The 16,213-nt window shown below is 35.6% G+C and overlaps 1 protein-coding gene across 2 annotated transcripts in view; it reads left to right on the top strand.

Annotated features, from left to right (window-relative positions):
• The window catches only part of LOC131950367 (kinesin-like protein KIF27), a 66,346-nt gene that overhangs the window by 2,091 nt on the left and 48,042 nt on the right, over positions 1-16,213 (top strand). For both annotated transcript variants that reach the window (XM_059312469.1, XM_059312468.1), the window contains exons 2-11: positions 8,665-8,705; positions 11,053-11,190; positions 11,317-11,400; positions 12,094-12,201; positions 12,403-12,535; positions 12,891-13,037; positions 13,464-13,544; positions 13,629-13,724; positions 13,953-14,074; positions 14,155-14,256. In XM_059312469.1, the coding sequence (XP_059168452.1) occupies positions 8,673-8,705; positions 11,053-11,190; positions 11,317-11,400; positions 12,094-12,201; positions 12,403-12,535; positions 12,891-13,037; positions 13,464-13,544; positions 13,629-13,724; positions 13,953-14,074; positions 14,155-14,256 (1,044 nt within the window). In that variant the 5' untranslated portion in view covers positions 8,665-8,672. The remainder of the gene's footprint in view (positions 1-8,664; positions 8,706-11,052; positions 11,191-11,316; positions 11,401-12,093; positions 12,202-12,402; positions 12,536-12,890; positions 13,038-13,463; positions 13,545-13,628; positions 13,725-13,952; positions 14,075-14,154; positions 14,257-16,213) is intronic.

Raw genomic sequence — 16,213 nt, 5'->3', positions numbered from 1 at the left:
TAACACAATTAAGCGTTACGTGTCAACTGGTTTTGCGCCATTGAGGCCATTGACTCCGATTTCAGCCTGCTTTTCTTTTTGGATTTGCTTCCATAGCCTTTGTCCAACCAAGAACAAACTACAAGGCAGCAGTAGTTTAATTTAGGAGTTGTCTCTCCTAGAAGAGTGGCTGTCCCCAGCTAAGTTTAAGTTTTTTTTTGTTGGTAAAATTATAGTTTGAGATTCAGGGGAAACAACTCTAACTTACAGATGGCAGCTGTTTATATAGCAAAACTGGCTTGCAAACACTGCTGTTTAAAGTTAATTGATTTTGGTTTATCATTCAGTTTAGGCCTATATAATATTTGACATATAAACAGTGGCCTTCTGTAAATTTGAGTGCTTTCCCTTAAATTTCAAACTATAATTTCCCAAAAACTAATCCTAACCCTTTGAGCCTGACAAACCGGAAAACCAGCTTCAAGATCAGGCATATATGTCCAAAAAGCTGGTTTTCCTGCCCGATCTAGTGTCATGGTCCTCGGGGCTGGTATAACGTCTAATTAAATATAATTAGCGGCGGACTGAATAAAACTGCGTATATATCTTTTTAGTGCGGGATTATGATTCTAAAAATAGATTTTGGGAAAAGTGAAACTGTTTGCATTTCATAAGATGTGAATCATTTCAAGGACGCAATCACTGCATATTTACCGATCGATTCTATACATCTGTCAATTTAGCTGAGTGCTTATTTGATATACAAGGTACAAGATTGTTTGGTACAGCAGTGACAAACAGTAAACAGTTTCCAAAGGAACTTGTAACAAAGAAAATGGATCGTAGGACTCATAACATGTTGTTCAATTGCAAACGACAGCTATTGTGTGGGGTGATAAGAAGCCAATTTACTTTGTATGTACAAAGTATATCAAAGATACAGAGGTAACTGTGCTGCGTTGTCACAAAAAAAGAAGGGAAAAGAATTCCAATATCATGTCCAACTGCAGTAAAAGCATATAATGCTTACATGGGAGGGACTGACAAAAACGATCAAATGACCAAGCTACAAAAATCAAGGTGCCTTTATAATGGCCATGGCGTTTGATGGTAAAGTTTTTTTATGTGGAGTGCCTACCATGCTTACATAATTGAAAAGTGTACAAACCACAGAATCCACCTGGAAAAAATCTTTCCATATGTTTATTGACAAACTCTGCCATGAATTAGTTGGAAGGAGAACTTCATCAGATGAAAGATTGACCAATGAAGGTAATATCCCAGTGCACTTACCTGAGAGACCACCAGGAGCAACAAGCAACAACAGATGTGTGGTCTGTTTGGAAATTACAAGCGAGCAAAAAGAGCAAATCCTAATGCCAATGACAAAGACTTGCCAAAACAAAAAAAAAACTGTTTACTGGTGCAAAGTTTTTCTTTGCATCGGGTCCGGCAGTGATAACTGTTTTGAAAGTTATCACACAAAAGTGGACTTCTGGCGATGAACTAGTATGGCCAGGTATCAATAATAACAAAACAATTACTAAATGTAAATTTCTTTCTTCTGTTCTATCAAAACAATAATTATGTGTTCGTTTTATATACATTGTTATGTTCATACATTGTGAAAAAAAAAAAGAATTTCAGAATCTTGCTGCATTGTTGTTTGATCCTGAGTCTGGATAACAAATTTGGTTCAAACGGTTCAAAAGTTATAGGCAAAGTTAGAAGCAGATAAGTGAAAACTGTTTTGGGCTTGGGAGCAGGGGGGGGGGGGGGGGGGGGTCAGGGCTCAAAGGTTTAAAAAAGATGGTTGCTTGGTTAACAAGTTTGCTGTAATCTGATGAGAAGTTTTAATAACATTGTTTTAAAAAAGGTACAAGACTGTAAAATTGATGAATAATTACAAATGTTTAATCAAACACATATCAACTTTATATCAACTTCAGCCGATTTTAAGTACCTAATACAATACATTACCAAATTTTGCTATAAATAGGCCCAATCATATAAGGAGGAAAATAGATTTTTACAAAAAATTGCGTATTCGATCTTCACTATTCTTCATTGTTGGATGATTTTGTTGATATTAATATATAGGGCTTTTGTCTTTTGAAGTTTTGTGGGGAAAATTTTTGTGGTATAAGTAATTTGACGATATTTTATGTCACAATTCTTTTTTTAATTAGATTATTTTACATTAAGAAATGAATGCGGTAAATGATAGGCCTAAATGTTAGATAAAGTTATTTTTACAATTTTAAAACTTTTATATGAAGAACACAACCTATGGTTTACAGTAACTGATGTTTACAAAACTAAACAAACATTACAGGATAATTTCATAAGCTATATTTTCAGTTTACCCTGAAATTAACACAGCGATGTTTGAGAGCAAGATTTGCTTTATTAATAGACTGTCTATATTTAACTATTTAGTATTTAATTATCATTCTGCAATAAAAAAAAATACTGGGTTGAAGATATAATAAGAGGTCACTATCGATAGAATTACATTTTTTTTGATAAGTCTGATTAATTCAATTGGGTTAATGTTATGATATGTAACAGTTAGTCTTTTTTTTATTGTTATGGTAGAGCTAAGGAAAGTTTAAAAGTAGGGTTTGATGATATGTTTAGATTACTATTGGGTGTTGTTAAATTTCAAAATGATAAAAAATAATTTTTATTTATCATACTGCTGTTAAGATATTTGAGTTTTAAAAATTTGGAATGTAATTTGTCACAATTTTATTGATTGGTGTATTTGAAATTTGTGTTGGATTAATTGTTAAAGTAGGTCAAAACATTGGCTAAGTTTTAAATTAATTATACTTTTAGTTTATGTTAAATTTTTATAGTTAATATGTTTTAAGTTAGGGTTCTGTTAGAGCAACTGATAATTTGAATGGGAGTTGGAGTCCAGGGGCAGTCCATTATTGGCATCAGATTCTTGGAAGTGATGAGGTCAATTTGGACGATGTGTGACGAGCAGAAAGAGACTGGGGAATAAAAATGTCTCTCAAGATTGATCATAAACTGTTACTTACTCTCTGTCATTTCCCACTCCCTGACCCTACTTATTAACTCCCATGGTCATTTGCCCCCTGTACATAACCTGAACAAATGACTGCAGTAGGATATCACCCCCTATAGATAGATACAGGTGGGGTTAGCTTAAGGATATGTCAGGAATGGGTTAGGTATTGGTATAAGATTAGATATAGTTGTAGGCGTAGGTATATGTATATGTATATGTATATGTATAGTTACATGTACAGGTAGGAGATAGGGAAATGGATAGGTTTAAGATAGGGATAGAGATAAAGACTAGAATAGGGATTGGGATGTGGGTAGTTATTGCGATTATTAGACATATTTATAGGGATTGAGATTAGGATACAGTTATGGTTATGGTTGTGATTCTGCTATGGGTTAAGGTTATATGTATTTTCTCAAACTTCCCAAGCCCAGTAAGCACCAGGTATGTGCTGCTAGTTGTTAATAGTTAACTATAGTTTACTATTTAGTCATTGTATTTTATGTGAAAAACAGTGTAATTTTAAAAAAGATTATAAGGTACTTAACCTCTCTACATCAGGCTTGTTTTTTGTATGCTCCTTGATAAATGGCTGGCTGTCGGCCAGACTTTAAGTGACAAAGTGAAATTCTCCTTATAAGAAGTATAGTTCTTCTTCTTCTTCGTTCTTAATTTTTGAATATGGTGGATTCAGACAACAAGTCCAACTTCGTGGACAAACCGGACTGTGGTCTCCAGTTTGTCAGGTGTCCCATATAATTTTTCCCTGAGTGGGGTGGGCTGGGGCCAGTGTCTGACTCTTGCCTGGCTATACAGATTACATTCCTGGAGTACGTGCTCCGTGTTTTCCGGGGCCTTGCCACAAGGGCACATTTCGCTACACCCAACCTTCAGTTTTTTGTGCATGTGTTGATTTAGTCTGTTGTGGCCTGTTCTAAGTCGAAAGATTATGTATTGTTGTTTTCGTGTTAAATTGTAATAGCCATCGTCTTTAATGTAGTGAGGGTGTGTGACAGACCACATTTGCGTTTGTTTGATTTTTATTGTTCTTTTTATTTCTTTTGGGTGTAGCGAAATTTCCGGTTGTGGTTTCTTTCCCCCAATTTTTGCCAGCTGGTCTGCGATCTCGTTACCCTGGATCTGGCAGTGGCCCGGGATCCACTGCAGCACAGTTCTGCTGCAGGTATTTTTTAGCCTCTCTAGTGCTGTCATAAGTGTTTGAATATAGGACTCCGGATTTTGTAGGGATTGCAGGACTGATTTGGCATCTGTAAGAAATACAATCTGACTATTCGGTGATTCAGGGTGTTCTGATAGGAGGTTTGCTGCGTGTTTTAAAGCTTCTTTTTCTGCCCTAAAATTGTCGGACAGGCTGCCTGTGGCTATTGCCTTCTCCAGGCTTTCTCCGCTTGGCCATTCAATAAGGATGCCAGCCCCGCCATTTTTTGTGGCATCTTCAGCTGAGCCATCTGTGAAAACTCTAATCCAGGTATTGCTGGGGTACTGATCCTTGATGTGTTTATTTGTTATTTTCTTAAGTTCTTCTAGATCATAGTCAGATTTTTTTCCTATGGTGTCTATTGAGTCAATAATGGTTAAGTGACAGTGGGAGATCCAAGGCGGGGAGAGGTTTTGAGTTTTTATTGCTTCAGGAATGATATTTTCGATTTCATATTTCTTTTTCAGATTCTTTGCTTCTTTGATGAAACTTGTTCTTTGTAGTCTGGTTGATGGACTGGGTTTCTGGAGTTTTTGTTTTAGGTTATGGTTTTCCAGTGCCTCTAGCTTTGTGTATTGAGTGAGGATTTTTGATTCTCTTCTTTCTTCTATTGAGCTAAGAGCGGCTATTTCCTCCATAGCTTTTATGGGTGTTGTTTTCATGGCTCCTGTCATTATTCTCAAATCAATGTTCTGAACTTTGTCAATTTTGCTAATATTTGTTTTTGCTGCTGAGCCCCAAGCCGAAGCACCATATTCTAACGTAGGTCTCATATAGCTGGTGTAGGGTTTTTTCAGGATGTGGTGATTTGCTCCCCAGTCTGTTCCTGCCAGTTTCCTCATTAGATTAAGTCTTTTGATCCCATTACTTTGTGTGTTTTCTATTTGTTTTCTCCAGGTAAGTCGAGTGTCAAAAGTGACTCCTAGGTATTTGGGGTGGTCATTTTTTTCTAGCTCTTGGTTTTCTAGGGTAAGTTTCATTTTTTGATGTTTAGTTGATAAGGTGAAGATTGAATAAGTTGTTTTCTTGGTATTGATGGATAAGCCCCAGTTTTTGGTCCATTTGCCGAGCTTGTCAAGTGTTTCTTGAAGACAAAATTTTGAGGTACCAATATATTCCTCTGTGCTGATTAGTGAAAGGTCGTCTGCAAACATGCTTCTTTTTACTCTCCTTGGGATGTTTTCATTTAAGTCATGAGGAAGAGAGTAGGAGACAAGACTCCTCCTTGAGGGACTCCATTTTTTATAGTTACTGTGTGACTTCTTTTTCCTTGCATGGAGACTGATGCTTTTCGGTTGCTTAGGTAACCTTTTATCCAGTTTAGCATGTTATGAGATACTTGATGGTTAATTAGCTTTAGAATTAAGCCTTGCTCCCAAACCTTGTCAAAGGCTTTTTCAAAGTCGACCCACACTATTGAGGTTGGTTTTTTTTCTTGAAAGCCATCTTCTATTTCCTGAGAAATGAAGGTGATTTGGTCTTCAGTAGATCTGCACTTCCTGAAGCCTGCCTGTTCGTCTGCTAGTAGATTGTTCGATTCTAGAAACCAGGTCAGTCTGTTGTTTACTACTCTTTCCATCAGTTTACAAACGCAGCTTGTTAAACTTATTGGGCGATAGCTATCGACTTTGTTCCTGGGTTTTCCTATTTTTAGAACAGGTATCATGATTGCTTTTTTCCAAATATTTGGGATTTTCCCAGATTTCCAGCTTGCATTAAATATTTGGAGCAGTTTTTTCTTAGCATTGGGGCCCAGGTGCATGAGCATATCATTTGAGATTTTGTCAGGGCCTGGAGCTTGCTTAAGTTTGAGGAGCTTCATTGCTTCTCCGAGCTCCTTCTTGCTAATTCGAGCTACCATTCCAGTGGAGGAGGGGGGAGAGACTTTCTGTAGTTTTTCTTTAACTTCAGTTTGATTTTTAACCTCTTCTACTCTTTGGTGGCTGATATTTATTTGTCCCACTTTGCTGAAGTGGGTTATAAATTCTTTTGCTGCATCCTTTTCTGTTTTGATCGTGTTTTCAATGTCGATGACTATGGGAGTAGCTCTGTTTTCTTCTTGGTTTAGCCTTTTTGCAATACTCCATAGTTTATGACCATCTCTATCTACATTGAGGTGTTCTGTTTTTTCTTGGCAGCTTTTCCTCAATGCAGTTAGATACTTTTTTCTAAAATCTGCGTTTGCTGATTTTAATTTTATGTTATTTTCTACAGTGGGATCTTCTTCAACAATGTTTCTAGCATCAATTGTCTCGTCATGGAGTATCTGGAGGTCTGGAGTCCAGTTTGGGATATAATTTTTCCTTGCTCCCCTTGGAATAGATTTTTTGGCTGCTAACAGAACTGCTTTTGAGAAGGCTGTGTATGACTTGTTCACCTGTTTGGTTTTACAGTTGATTGGTCTTGTGTAGGAGTCTGTGAGGGAAGAGAAGAGCTCCCAATTAGCTTTTTTGTAGTTCCATCTAGGGCAGGGGTAGGCTTCAATTGGCCTGTTTGATGTTTCTATCTGGATCAGGATTGGTCGGTGGTCGCTAGTGGCTAGTTGATCTGCAACTTCTCTTTTGCATTTTTTGGATATGCCATTAGTAGCAAAAGCTAGGTCGGGGGTAGACGTGGTTAACCAAGGCCTTGAGTAAAAAGTTGGTTTGTCATCAGGTTTATTTAGAAGGATGAGCCTATTTTCTGCTTGCCATTCTTCAATTTCCTCTCCTTTAACATTGAGGTCAGGGTAACCCCAGCTCTGGGAGTGGCTGTTCATGTCTCCCACAACCAGGCACTCTTCGCTGTTTGGCAGGGAGATGCGGTCCAGTTCCAGGTCCTTATCAGGTGGACAGTAGCAATTGAAGATATTTAGGTTACCTTCTGCAAGTATGAGTTTGGTGCCCATTATCTCAGATGCTGTTGAGTTTGGTATAACGATATCTGTTGTTGGAATGTCATTTTTTATGAGAATGAGGATACCTCCTTTAGGTCTGTTTTCCCTGTCCTGCCTTATGCAGGTGTATCCTCTAATAGAGAAGCGAAGATTGCTGTTGAGGTGAGTTTCTTGAATACAAGCAACGTCTACTTTATTTTCATGTAGGAATATTTTTAAGGCTTCCTTTTTTTTGTGAACTCCCTCTGCATTCCACTGCAGGATAACAAGTAATTTGTTGTTTTTCTCACTATTTTGGCCAGTAGAATTTACCTTCTGATCCTTGCCCCTGGCTGGCCAGGCAAGAATAGAGGAACCACCAGCTCGCTTTTGTGGGCTCCTTCGAGGCGGAGAGCCCGGCCCCCTACCTGCGCGGCGGGATTCCACAGGCAGGACGCCACTTCTGTTAGTCCTATTTCTTTCCTCCATCATAAAATTAAGCAGTGCGTGCCAGCATGTTATGCGCCATACTAGATGGCCCGTTGACTCCGACTTCAGCCTGCTTTTCTTTCTGGATTTGCTTCCATAGCCTTTGATCACCCAAGAACAAACTACAAGGCAGTAGCTGTTTGATTTTGGAGTTGTCTCTCCTAGATGGGTTGCTGTCCCCAGCTAACGAGCCCCATCTGCCCGGGTTTGGAGTTATAGCGCCCCATGCTCGCCATTGAAGTCATTTCCTTGGATTTATGAGATGTTTTTTATTAGATATCCTAACCAATGGATATCCCACCTCATCCTCCATGACCACAAACCAGTTGGTCCACGGCTGTTTATTTGGTATTCACAGCTAACCCTCATATCTAAGGGCCTCTCCCCTATCTGCCACCTGGGGACGCGCTCGGTAGGAGATGGTAGCTCCCCCAAGAGAAGTATAGTTAAAAAGACCCCTTATGTCACTCCAAGAGGTCATAGAAATCCCTGCAGTGTAACAAAAAAAATGTTCTGCCTATCTAAAAAAAACCCAGGGGGCCGGTAGATCTGACTAGATCTGTTATATTTTCTTATATTAACAGCAATTTTTTATGAAGAAAGTAAACAAAGACTACATCATTCCATTAATGTACAAGGGAGGGTAACTTTCTAAATTTAATAATTTTTCAATCGATTTTATACTATTTTAGCAACAACAAAAAATCATATTAATTTCAACATAATAATGTAATATAATTTTTGAGTTAAAATCAAGGGAGCCTCTTTAGTTTAATTACTTGCAAATAATAAGTATTTGAATATAATATAATCATTTTTTTAATGAAATAACGGTTTAAACTTAAGCACTCGAAATAACAGCTGATCGCTATTACTTTATCATTCAAATTCTCAAATGATTTTTTTTAAACCTGAGCAGTATGGCTAGTACGCATTACAATTTTGTAGTCAGCTGTCAGCAGTAAGTTGAGTAAAAAATATTTTTACATTACCTATGCATAGTGTTCCAAAATGGCCAACAGCCTAACAGAATAACTGTTGTCATAAGAAGAATTTCTAATAATTCCTTTTTTTTATTTGCAGTGAAAATTATGCAAGAAGTCAATGTTAAAGTTGCAGTAAGGGTATGTACTGTGTAGAAAAATAGCTAGCAAATAATATTATACAATGTTTTAAGTGGTGACCAGAAAGATGCGCACACAGAAAAATGAGCAAAGAGAAAAATGAGCAAACAGAAAAGTGCTCACCCAGAAAAGTGCACACACAGAAAAATGCTTAAGTAAGAAAAATATGAATGCAGAAAATAACCATATATATATTTCATCTCATTCTTGTATATTTTAATTAAAAAAAAAACAAACAAATGCCACCGCTCTTTCTAAAATGCATAGAAACATAAATTGCTAATATTTTTCCGATCATCCATACATAGATGCCATTGGCTGAAGTTGCCTGTCTATCTGTGCGTCCATCAGTCCACCCATCTCTCTCTCTCTCTTTCTCTAAAGGGGGGGGGGAGAGATGGGACGGGGGACGACTAAGAAATTAAGAGCACCTAGGGAGAGTTTGTTAACTTTATAAGTCAATCCGGCACTCTACCTAGGTCAAAATTACGAGTCTTGCAGGTGTGTGACTGTAGCAGAACAAACACCTTTTTTTCTCCTAAGAATTGCATCACAGACGGCTCCCGGTCAAAAACCCCCTGGACATAAACCCCCCGACATAAACCCCTGGACAAAAACCCCCCGCGACATAAACCCCCCGGACAAAAACCCCCCGCGACATAAACCCCCTGGACAAAAACCCCCCGCGATATAAACCCCCTGGACAAAACCCCCCGCGATATAAACCCCCTGGAAATAAACCCCATGCAATATAAACCCTGTGTGCACACGTTGTGCATTTTTTGCTCTTTTTTTTCATTGCTCATTTCCGTTGTGCATCTTTCTGGGAACCAGCTTGTTGAGTAGTTCAACCAAATTAAGTTTATACCTCTTTCAAGCTTGTTTATTCACTTGTACCTTTGGCAGTTTGATGGATGTAAAGCAACATACTGGTGAACATTTATTTTGAGTTTGACATGAAATATAAAGATCACACACAAAATACCCCTTTTTACTTCCCTCCGTTCATCCTTTTTCAAAACAATTTTTAATTATAAAATTGACTTTATTAGTGACATTTTGACAATTCCTGTGGGATGTCAGAAATTTTAAGTTATATTGCAGAAAACTGACAATGTACATGCTTAGCAAGAAGGCAACAGATAAGATAAATACATGGTTTATAACAGTAAAAGCAGCCGTCTGTGACGACAGTTTACAGCCGACAATGAAAAGAGCATACATAACATGTTATTAACTCCCCTTAGTTTCAAATCCTTTAAAAACTACTAAATTCTCTGCCCCTAATAGCCGTCACTACAATTGTAAACAGCTCACCAGACTGCTTGGGGTGGTAGTGATAAAGTATGTCGAACTTACGCCTTGGCGTCTCGCATGGTTCCAATGAAGAGAGAATTATATATATAGATTCTACTTTTCAGTAATTCATATTTTTTGAAAATTCAACTCAACCAATGCTGCGACTGAAAATATTTTGCTTTAAAACACTATCAGTAGCTTGTTAAGGACAATTATCCTCCCCCTCCCCCCCCCCCCCCCCCCCTCGTTAAAGCAGTTTAAAGACAACAATGAAAAGATCAAGCATAAATTATAATTACCTCCCCTTAGTTTCAAATTGTTTAAAAATAATTTATCTGCCTCTAATAGCCGTCACTTCTATTGTAAAATTTCACATTCGGGGTGAACCACAGCTCACCTGACAGGTGGGGATGGGGGTTGGTAGCGTTATGCCTAGAAAGCAACAGCTAAGCTGCGTGGTGTCTTGTATGGTCCCCATGAAGAGAAATATATATATATATAGATAAAAGAGTTTGTCATCAACAGTATTGTGAGTGCATAAGTGCTACTCCTCTGCCTATCTTCACCAAACACCTCTGCCTGCATCTTAAGCTCTATTTAGCTAAATACCAAGAAAATACATTTTCTTCATTGTTTTCTGAAGTTTTCATGCATTGGTTATTTTACTTTTAAAAAACAACAACAAATTGCAAAAAACATGGTGGTGCATAGAAAAATAACTGACAAATTTGGAAAAGAGCTTTCTGTGACAACCTCGTGTGTCTTGGGCACAAAAGGAAAAGATGATAAAGGGATGACCTCTTATTATAGAAATTTTCCCCCACTGTGATAAGTAAAATGTTGTGCAAAAAATGTCATGTATTTTACAATAGATTTTTTTCATATCAGTAACTGGCTCATTAACCTGAAAAGATCAATATAGTATTATATATTGTTATCCTGCTGTAGCTTTGCTGATTGAAGAATTTAAAAAAAATAGAAGTTTAAAAAAATAAAGCTGTTAACTTTTAAGATTGATAAAATGATTTTTTTAAAACTTGTTATGCAGGTTCGCCCTTTACTACCCAAGGAGAGACTAGGTGGAGAACAAGCTTGTATTAGAATAGGTTCCACTCCTAATCAAGTAGTTGTGGGCACAGATAAATCATTTACATTTGATCATGTTTTGTTTAATTGTAGTCAGCAGGTAGGTAAAGTTTTTGAGCTGGATAATTATTTTTTTAATTTATTAGTTACACTTCACATTATACAGGTCATATAGACATGTAAACATTTTAAACTTTTTTATGTTTTAAAATATTTCAAAACACAGGAAGTGTATGGTATGTGTGTTGAGAATCTAGTTCACAGCATTTTTGATGGCTACAATGCTACTGTATTTGCCTATGGACAAACGGTTAGTTTTCATAACATACACTCTCATTTATGAACCTAAGGTCATTTGTATGAATGCAAGTTTGAGATAAAAAAAATTTAAAAACAATTGTTTTTAAAAAGGGTCAGTTAATATTTTATGTGTGAACTATTTTGATTTATTGCATGTAATAATTATTAAAGTATTGTATAAAGAATAGTTTCTCTATTCATAAATAAACAGTTATTAAAAAAGAAAAAGTCAATTTGTGAGGTTTTGATGAACAGCATAATGTTAACTTTCTAAATAAAGGCATTATTACAAATATAAAGTCTATTAGTTTACATGTTTATAACAATAATAGTAATTGCTTATTGAAATAATTATCTCTATCTTATATCTCTTAAACAAATTAATCAAGCTACTAATACTTGTCGTAAATTAAAATTTGAAAAAGGTATTGACTAATGGTTTGTTGTCCCTACCCTAAATTTACAGTTCTTATGAAAATAATTCAGCTACTGGGCATTCTTATTTACCTAAATGTTGACACTTTTTTGATAATTTTTAAAATTTTCACAAAATTTTTCTTGTGAAACATTTAGAATTGAGCAAAACACATAACTCAAAAATTACAAAAAAAAGGTTTGCAGAATAATGCTTTCCAATGTTTTCTGGCAGTTAGTGTAATATTTACATTTTAAAACTATCTGATTTTCTTTCACTGTTGTTTAGGGTTCTGGAAAAACATATACTATTGGAGGTGGGGATATAACAACTTTAACAGAAGAAGAATATGGAATAATTCCTCGAGCCTTAACTCACATGTTCAAGATTATGGAGGTATAATGTTTTTTTTTAAATGGGTTTTCAGCTTTGTGTAATAATTTTTTAATTACATTTCCTCCAGTTTTATCCTAATCAATTAGTAAAAATCTATTAGACAACGATTTTTGCATGCTTTACTCATAGTTCTTTTCATACAAGTTTTTAATATCATTTTTCAATTATCTAATGTTTTGCATGAATATTTTTTTTTTAAAGAAAACAGAGAAAATTACATTCACAGTGAATGTATCTTACATTGAAATATACATGGAAGAATTAAGGGACTTATTGTCTTTAGATACCTCATCTAAAGACTTACATGTTAGAGAAGATAGTAAAGGGAACACAGGTATGTATTTTTTCAGTAAATTATTTTTATAGCTTCAATGAATGTTAAGTATTATTTTTATTTTTTAGTAATGTATTATCTTTTAAATAAATATTTTAAAACACTACTTTTTACTTCTGCTTCACTTCAAATGTGCTGAATTAAAATATAACCCTTTTTGTCTATTTTAATATATTTAAAAGTGTTATTTTTTTATTATTTTTTCCCCAATTGAATTGAGAAAAATTGCACTAGCATGACTAGTTTAGGGAAATTCCATAATTAACATTACACAGTTTTAGCTAAAACTAAAACTCAATAGAGACTAAATCCTAATAATCAATGAATTTGTCACTTAAAATTCACTATGAACTAGTAATCGTTGGAGCAAGAGAAGTGGAATGTGAAAACCTTGATGAAGTAATGTCTCTACTGGAGTCTGGCTCATCAGCAAGACACACTGGCTCAACACAAATGAATGAACAGTCCAGCAGATCCCACTCTGTATTTACAGTAGTCATTGGTTAGTTTAAATTTTTTCTTGGGTGCAAATATATAAACATTACTCATGAAGGACAGCTCAACTGTTTCTGTATCCTCAGCACTTAAATATTCCTGATGTGAGTCAGGTATCTATTATAACTCATGAGTTTTGCTTAGCAAGGAACTGAGTCTTTTCAGCCCGAAATTTTTTTTCTCTGCAGAAACCTCCCCATCTTCGGATGAAAGGTGTTGTAATGCATAAAGCACAGACACACATACTTTCTTTTATATATATATTTGGGAGTTGGGCCAAGATTACTATTGTAACAAATCTTACAAAGATGCTTGTTAAAGATAAACAAATTGTTGGCTTTTGTTTATTACAAAATCTTTCCTAATGAGTGTTAATTAAAAAGTGTGCTGTAAACTACACTTAATATGTATCTAAATGTCTAATATTTATTAGGTCAAAAATGGTATGAAACAGATCCACTGAAAAGTACTAAATTTAAGCAGCTAACTGAGCTAGATGTTCTGGAAAATGAAGGTGATTATTCTGTAATTGTATAATTGTCACTTGTTTTTATTTTAATTAACAGAATATTCATTATTTCTACTCATCTCTCTGCAGACATCAACCATTATATGAGTGGGAAATTTCATTTTGTTGACTTAGCTGGATCAGAACGTGCACACAAAACAGGAAATATTGGAGACAGATTTAAAGGTACTTTCACATCGGATGTCTTTTTGAATTCTGATTTTAAAACCCTAAGACGTTTTTCCAAAATATTGGTTGTGTAAATAAAACCTAGAAATATTCACAAAAATTGTTTAAAAAAATATCCTACAGATTCCCCATTTATCAGCTGTTTGAGTGCTATTCAATCTATACTAACCCACTTAGTAATGTCTACACAATTTATTTCAACAATTCTTCTGTTTTTTTTTCTAGAATCAATTTACATTAACTCTGGCCTTTTGTCTCTGGGAAATGTGATAAGTGCTTTAGGGGATGTGAAAAAAAAATCCTCTCATATACCATATAGGGAATCTAAAATTACCAGATTGTTAAAGGTAAATATAGTTTTTAAAATATTAACATAGAAAACAGTTTCTTAAAGCTCTTTGTATCATTTTGAATTTTTTCATTCTAGGACTCGCTTGGTGGCAATGCCAAAACATTGATGATTTGTTGTGTGAGTCCTTCTTCATCCAGTTTTGATGAATCTCTCAATTCCTTAAAATATGCCAACCGGGTAACTGTTTTATAATTTCTTTTGTACTTTGTTATGTACATATTATATCTCATTATCAAATCAGAATATTGCAATTAATGTTTTTAAATGTTTTAGTTTCTAAGCTTATTTTTTCAAATGTTTGATTCCTTGATAGTGAAAATGAATTAAGATTTATTACATAATGTAACCTTTGACAGCTAACAGCAAAGCCTGACAGGCATAAAAAAGAAGAAAAAAATGACATGTTTAAATTAAGTTGCCATTTTGACGACACCGAGTTAATTTTTGTCAGATGGCCATTCTGTTTTAAAGGGTATTTTTTCCTGGCAATGTAATCTTAAAATTCTCATTCTTTATGATGAAGGCCATTAGCTATTACAACTGACATATTAATAATACTGAAATAATACCATATATTAAATAAATCAGGAGTGATCTCCCCTAAACTTTCTGGCTCTTCCAGTGCAATTGGTCGATAGTCTATAGACATATTTTTTAATACTTAAATTTTTAAATAGAAAAGAATCATGTAGAAAAATGCACCCTTTATATTATGTTAAAACATAAGCCATTATCTTCTTCATCAGAATCAATAAGTAGTTGTATTGCCTGAGTGCAGCATTCTACTTTTTTGTTGATATTTTGGTCTTTCACTTTCCCTTTTCCTAAAATCTATTTTTAGAATCATAATTCCGCACTAAAAAGACATATGCGCAGTTTTAGTCAGTCTTCCGCTAATTATATTTAATTAGACGGTATACCGGCCGCTAGGAATATGACGACAGATCATCAGGCCGGAAAACCGGCTTTTCGGACATATATGCCTAATGTTGAAGCGGCTTAAAGGGTTAAAGTAAATATTTTCAGTGGCAGCGTTGGTACTGTCGAATTCACAAATTATGAATTCCTGAACAGTAGAAAATAAAACAACTAAATAGCGGCGTATGATACTCCGCGGGTCGGCTCGTAAAAAATACATTTGTTTTAACTACTACATTACACTTTATCAATGCATGAAAATTCTATAATACTTTCCCAGCATGAAAACAAAGTAAAAGGAAGTAATTTTTTTAATGTTTTTTTTTTTAGTCATTTATCTCAGTCAAGGGAAATAATTAGTACAAGCTGACCCGCGGCATATCATACGCCGCTATTTAGTTGTTTTATTTTCTACTTTTCAGTACTTCATAGTTAGTGAATTCGACACTACCTTCTCTTCCATTCACCCCCCCCCACAGTGAAAGCAGCCATCCGTGACAACAGTTTATGGACGACAATGAAAAGATCAAACAGAACTTCTTATCTCTCATTAGTTTCAAATAGTTTAAAAGCTAAATTATCTGCCCCTAATAGCCTTTACTAATTCGACCTAGCTCTACGATTGTAAACTTTCGGGGTGAACCGTAGCTCACCAGAATGGTGGGGGTGGTAGCTATATGCCTAGAGAGCTGGGGGAGTAACGGCCTGCATTTACGTGGTGTCTCGCATGGTCCCCATGAAGAGAATTATATATACAGATAATTTCTCAGATAAAATTAAAATGTCTGTAAAGGATATTACATTTAGTTTAATTTTTTTTTGCACTTTACGTCAATTAAAACGTTAAACTGTAAAACGAAGGTTTATTTTGGAAATAATAAATATTGAGTGATCTAGACATCAGTTTGGATTTTAGTACCAAAATTAGGTTAGGGTAGGTTTGCCTGTCGCCCCTCCTGGGACATAGGCTGCTGACAAGAGCTTTCCAGGTGTCTCTGTCCTGGGCTAGTCTCTCCAACTGTCCCCAGGTGTATCCAATCTTCTTGGTGTCTTCTTCCAGGTCACGTTTCCAGGTCTTTCTTGGTCTGCCTCTCCTCCTGCCCTGTGGATTCCAGGTGAGGGCCTGTCTTGTTATGCTGGATATAGGCTTTCTGAGTGTATGGCCAATCTATTTCTGGAGAATCTCTACTTCAGCTGGCAGTTGATTTGTCCGTTG

This window comes from Physella acuta, unplaced genomic scaffold (assembly GCF_028476545.2).
Source record: "Physella acuta isolate Inbredline_101_S28 unplaced genomic scaffold, ASM2847654v3 ptg000757l, whole genome shotgun sequence".
NCBI lineage: Eukaryota > Metazoa > Mollusca > Gastropoda > Physidae > Physella > Physella acuta.
Note: the sequence above shows the minus strand (reverse complement) of the source record. Positions and strands in the feature narration are given on the sequence as shown.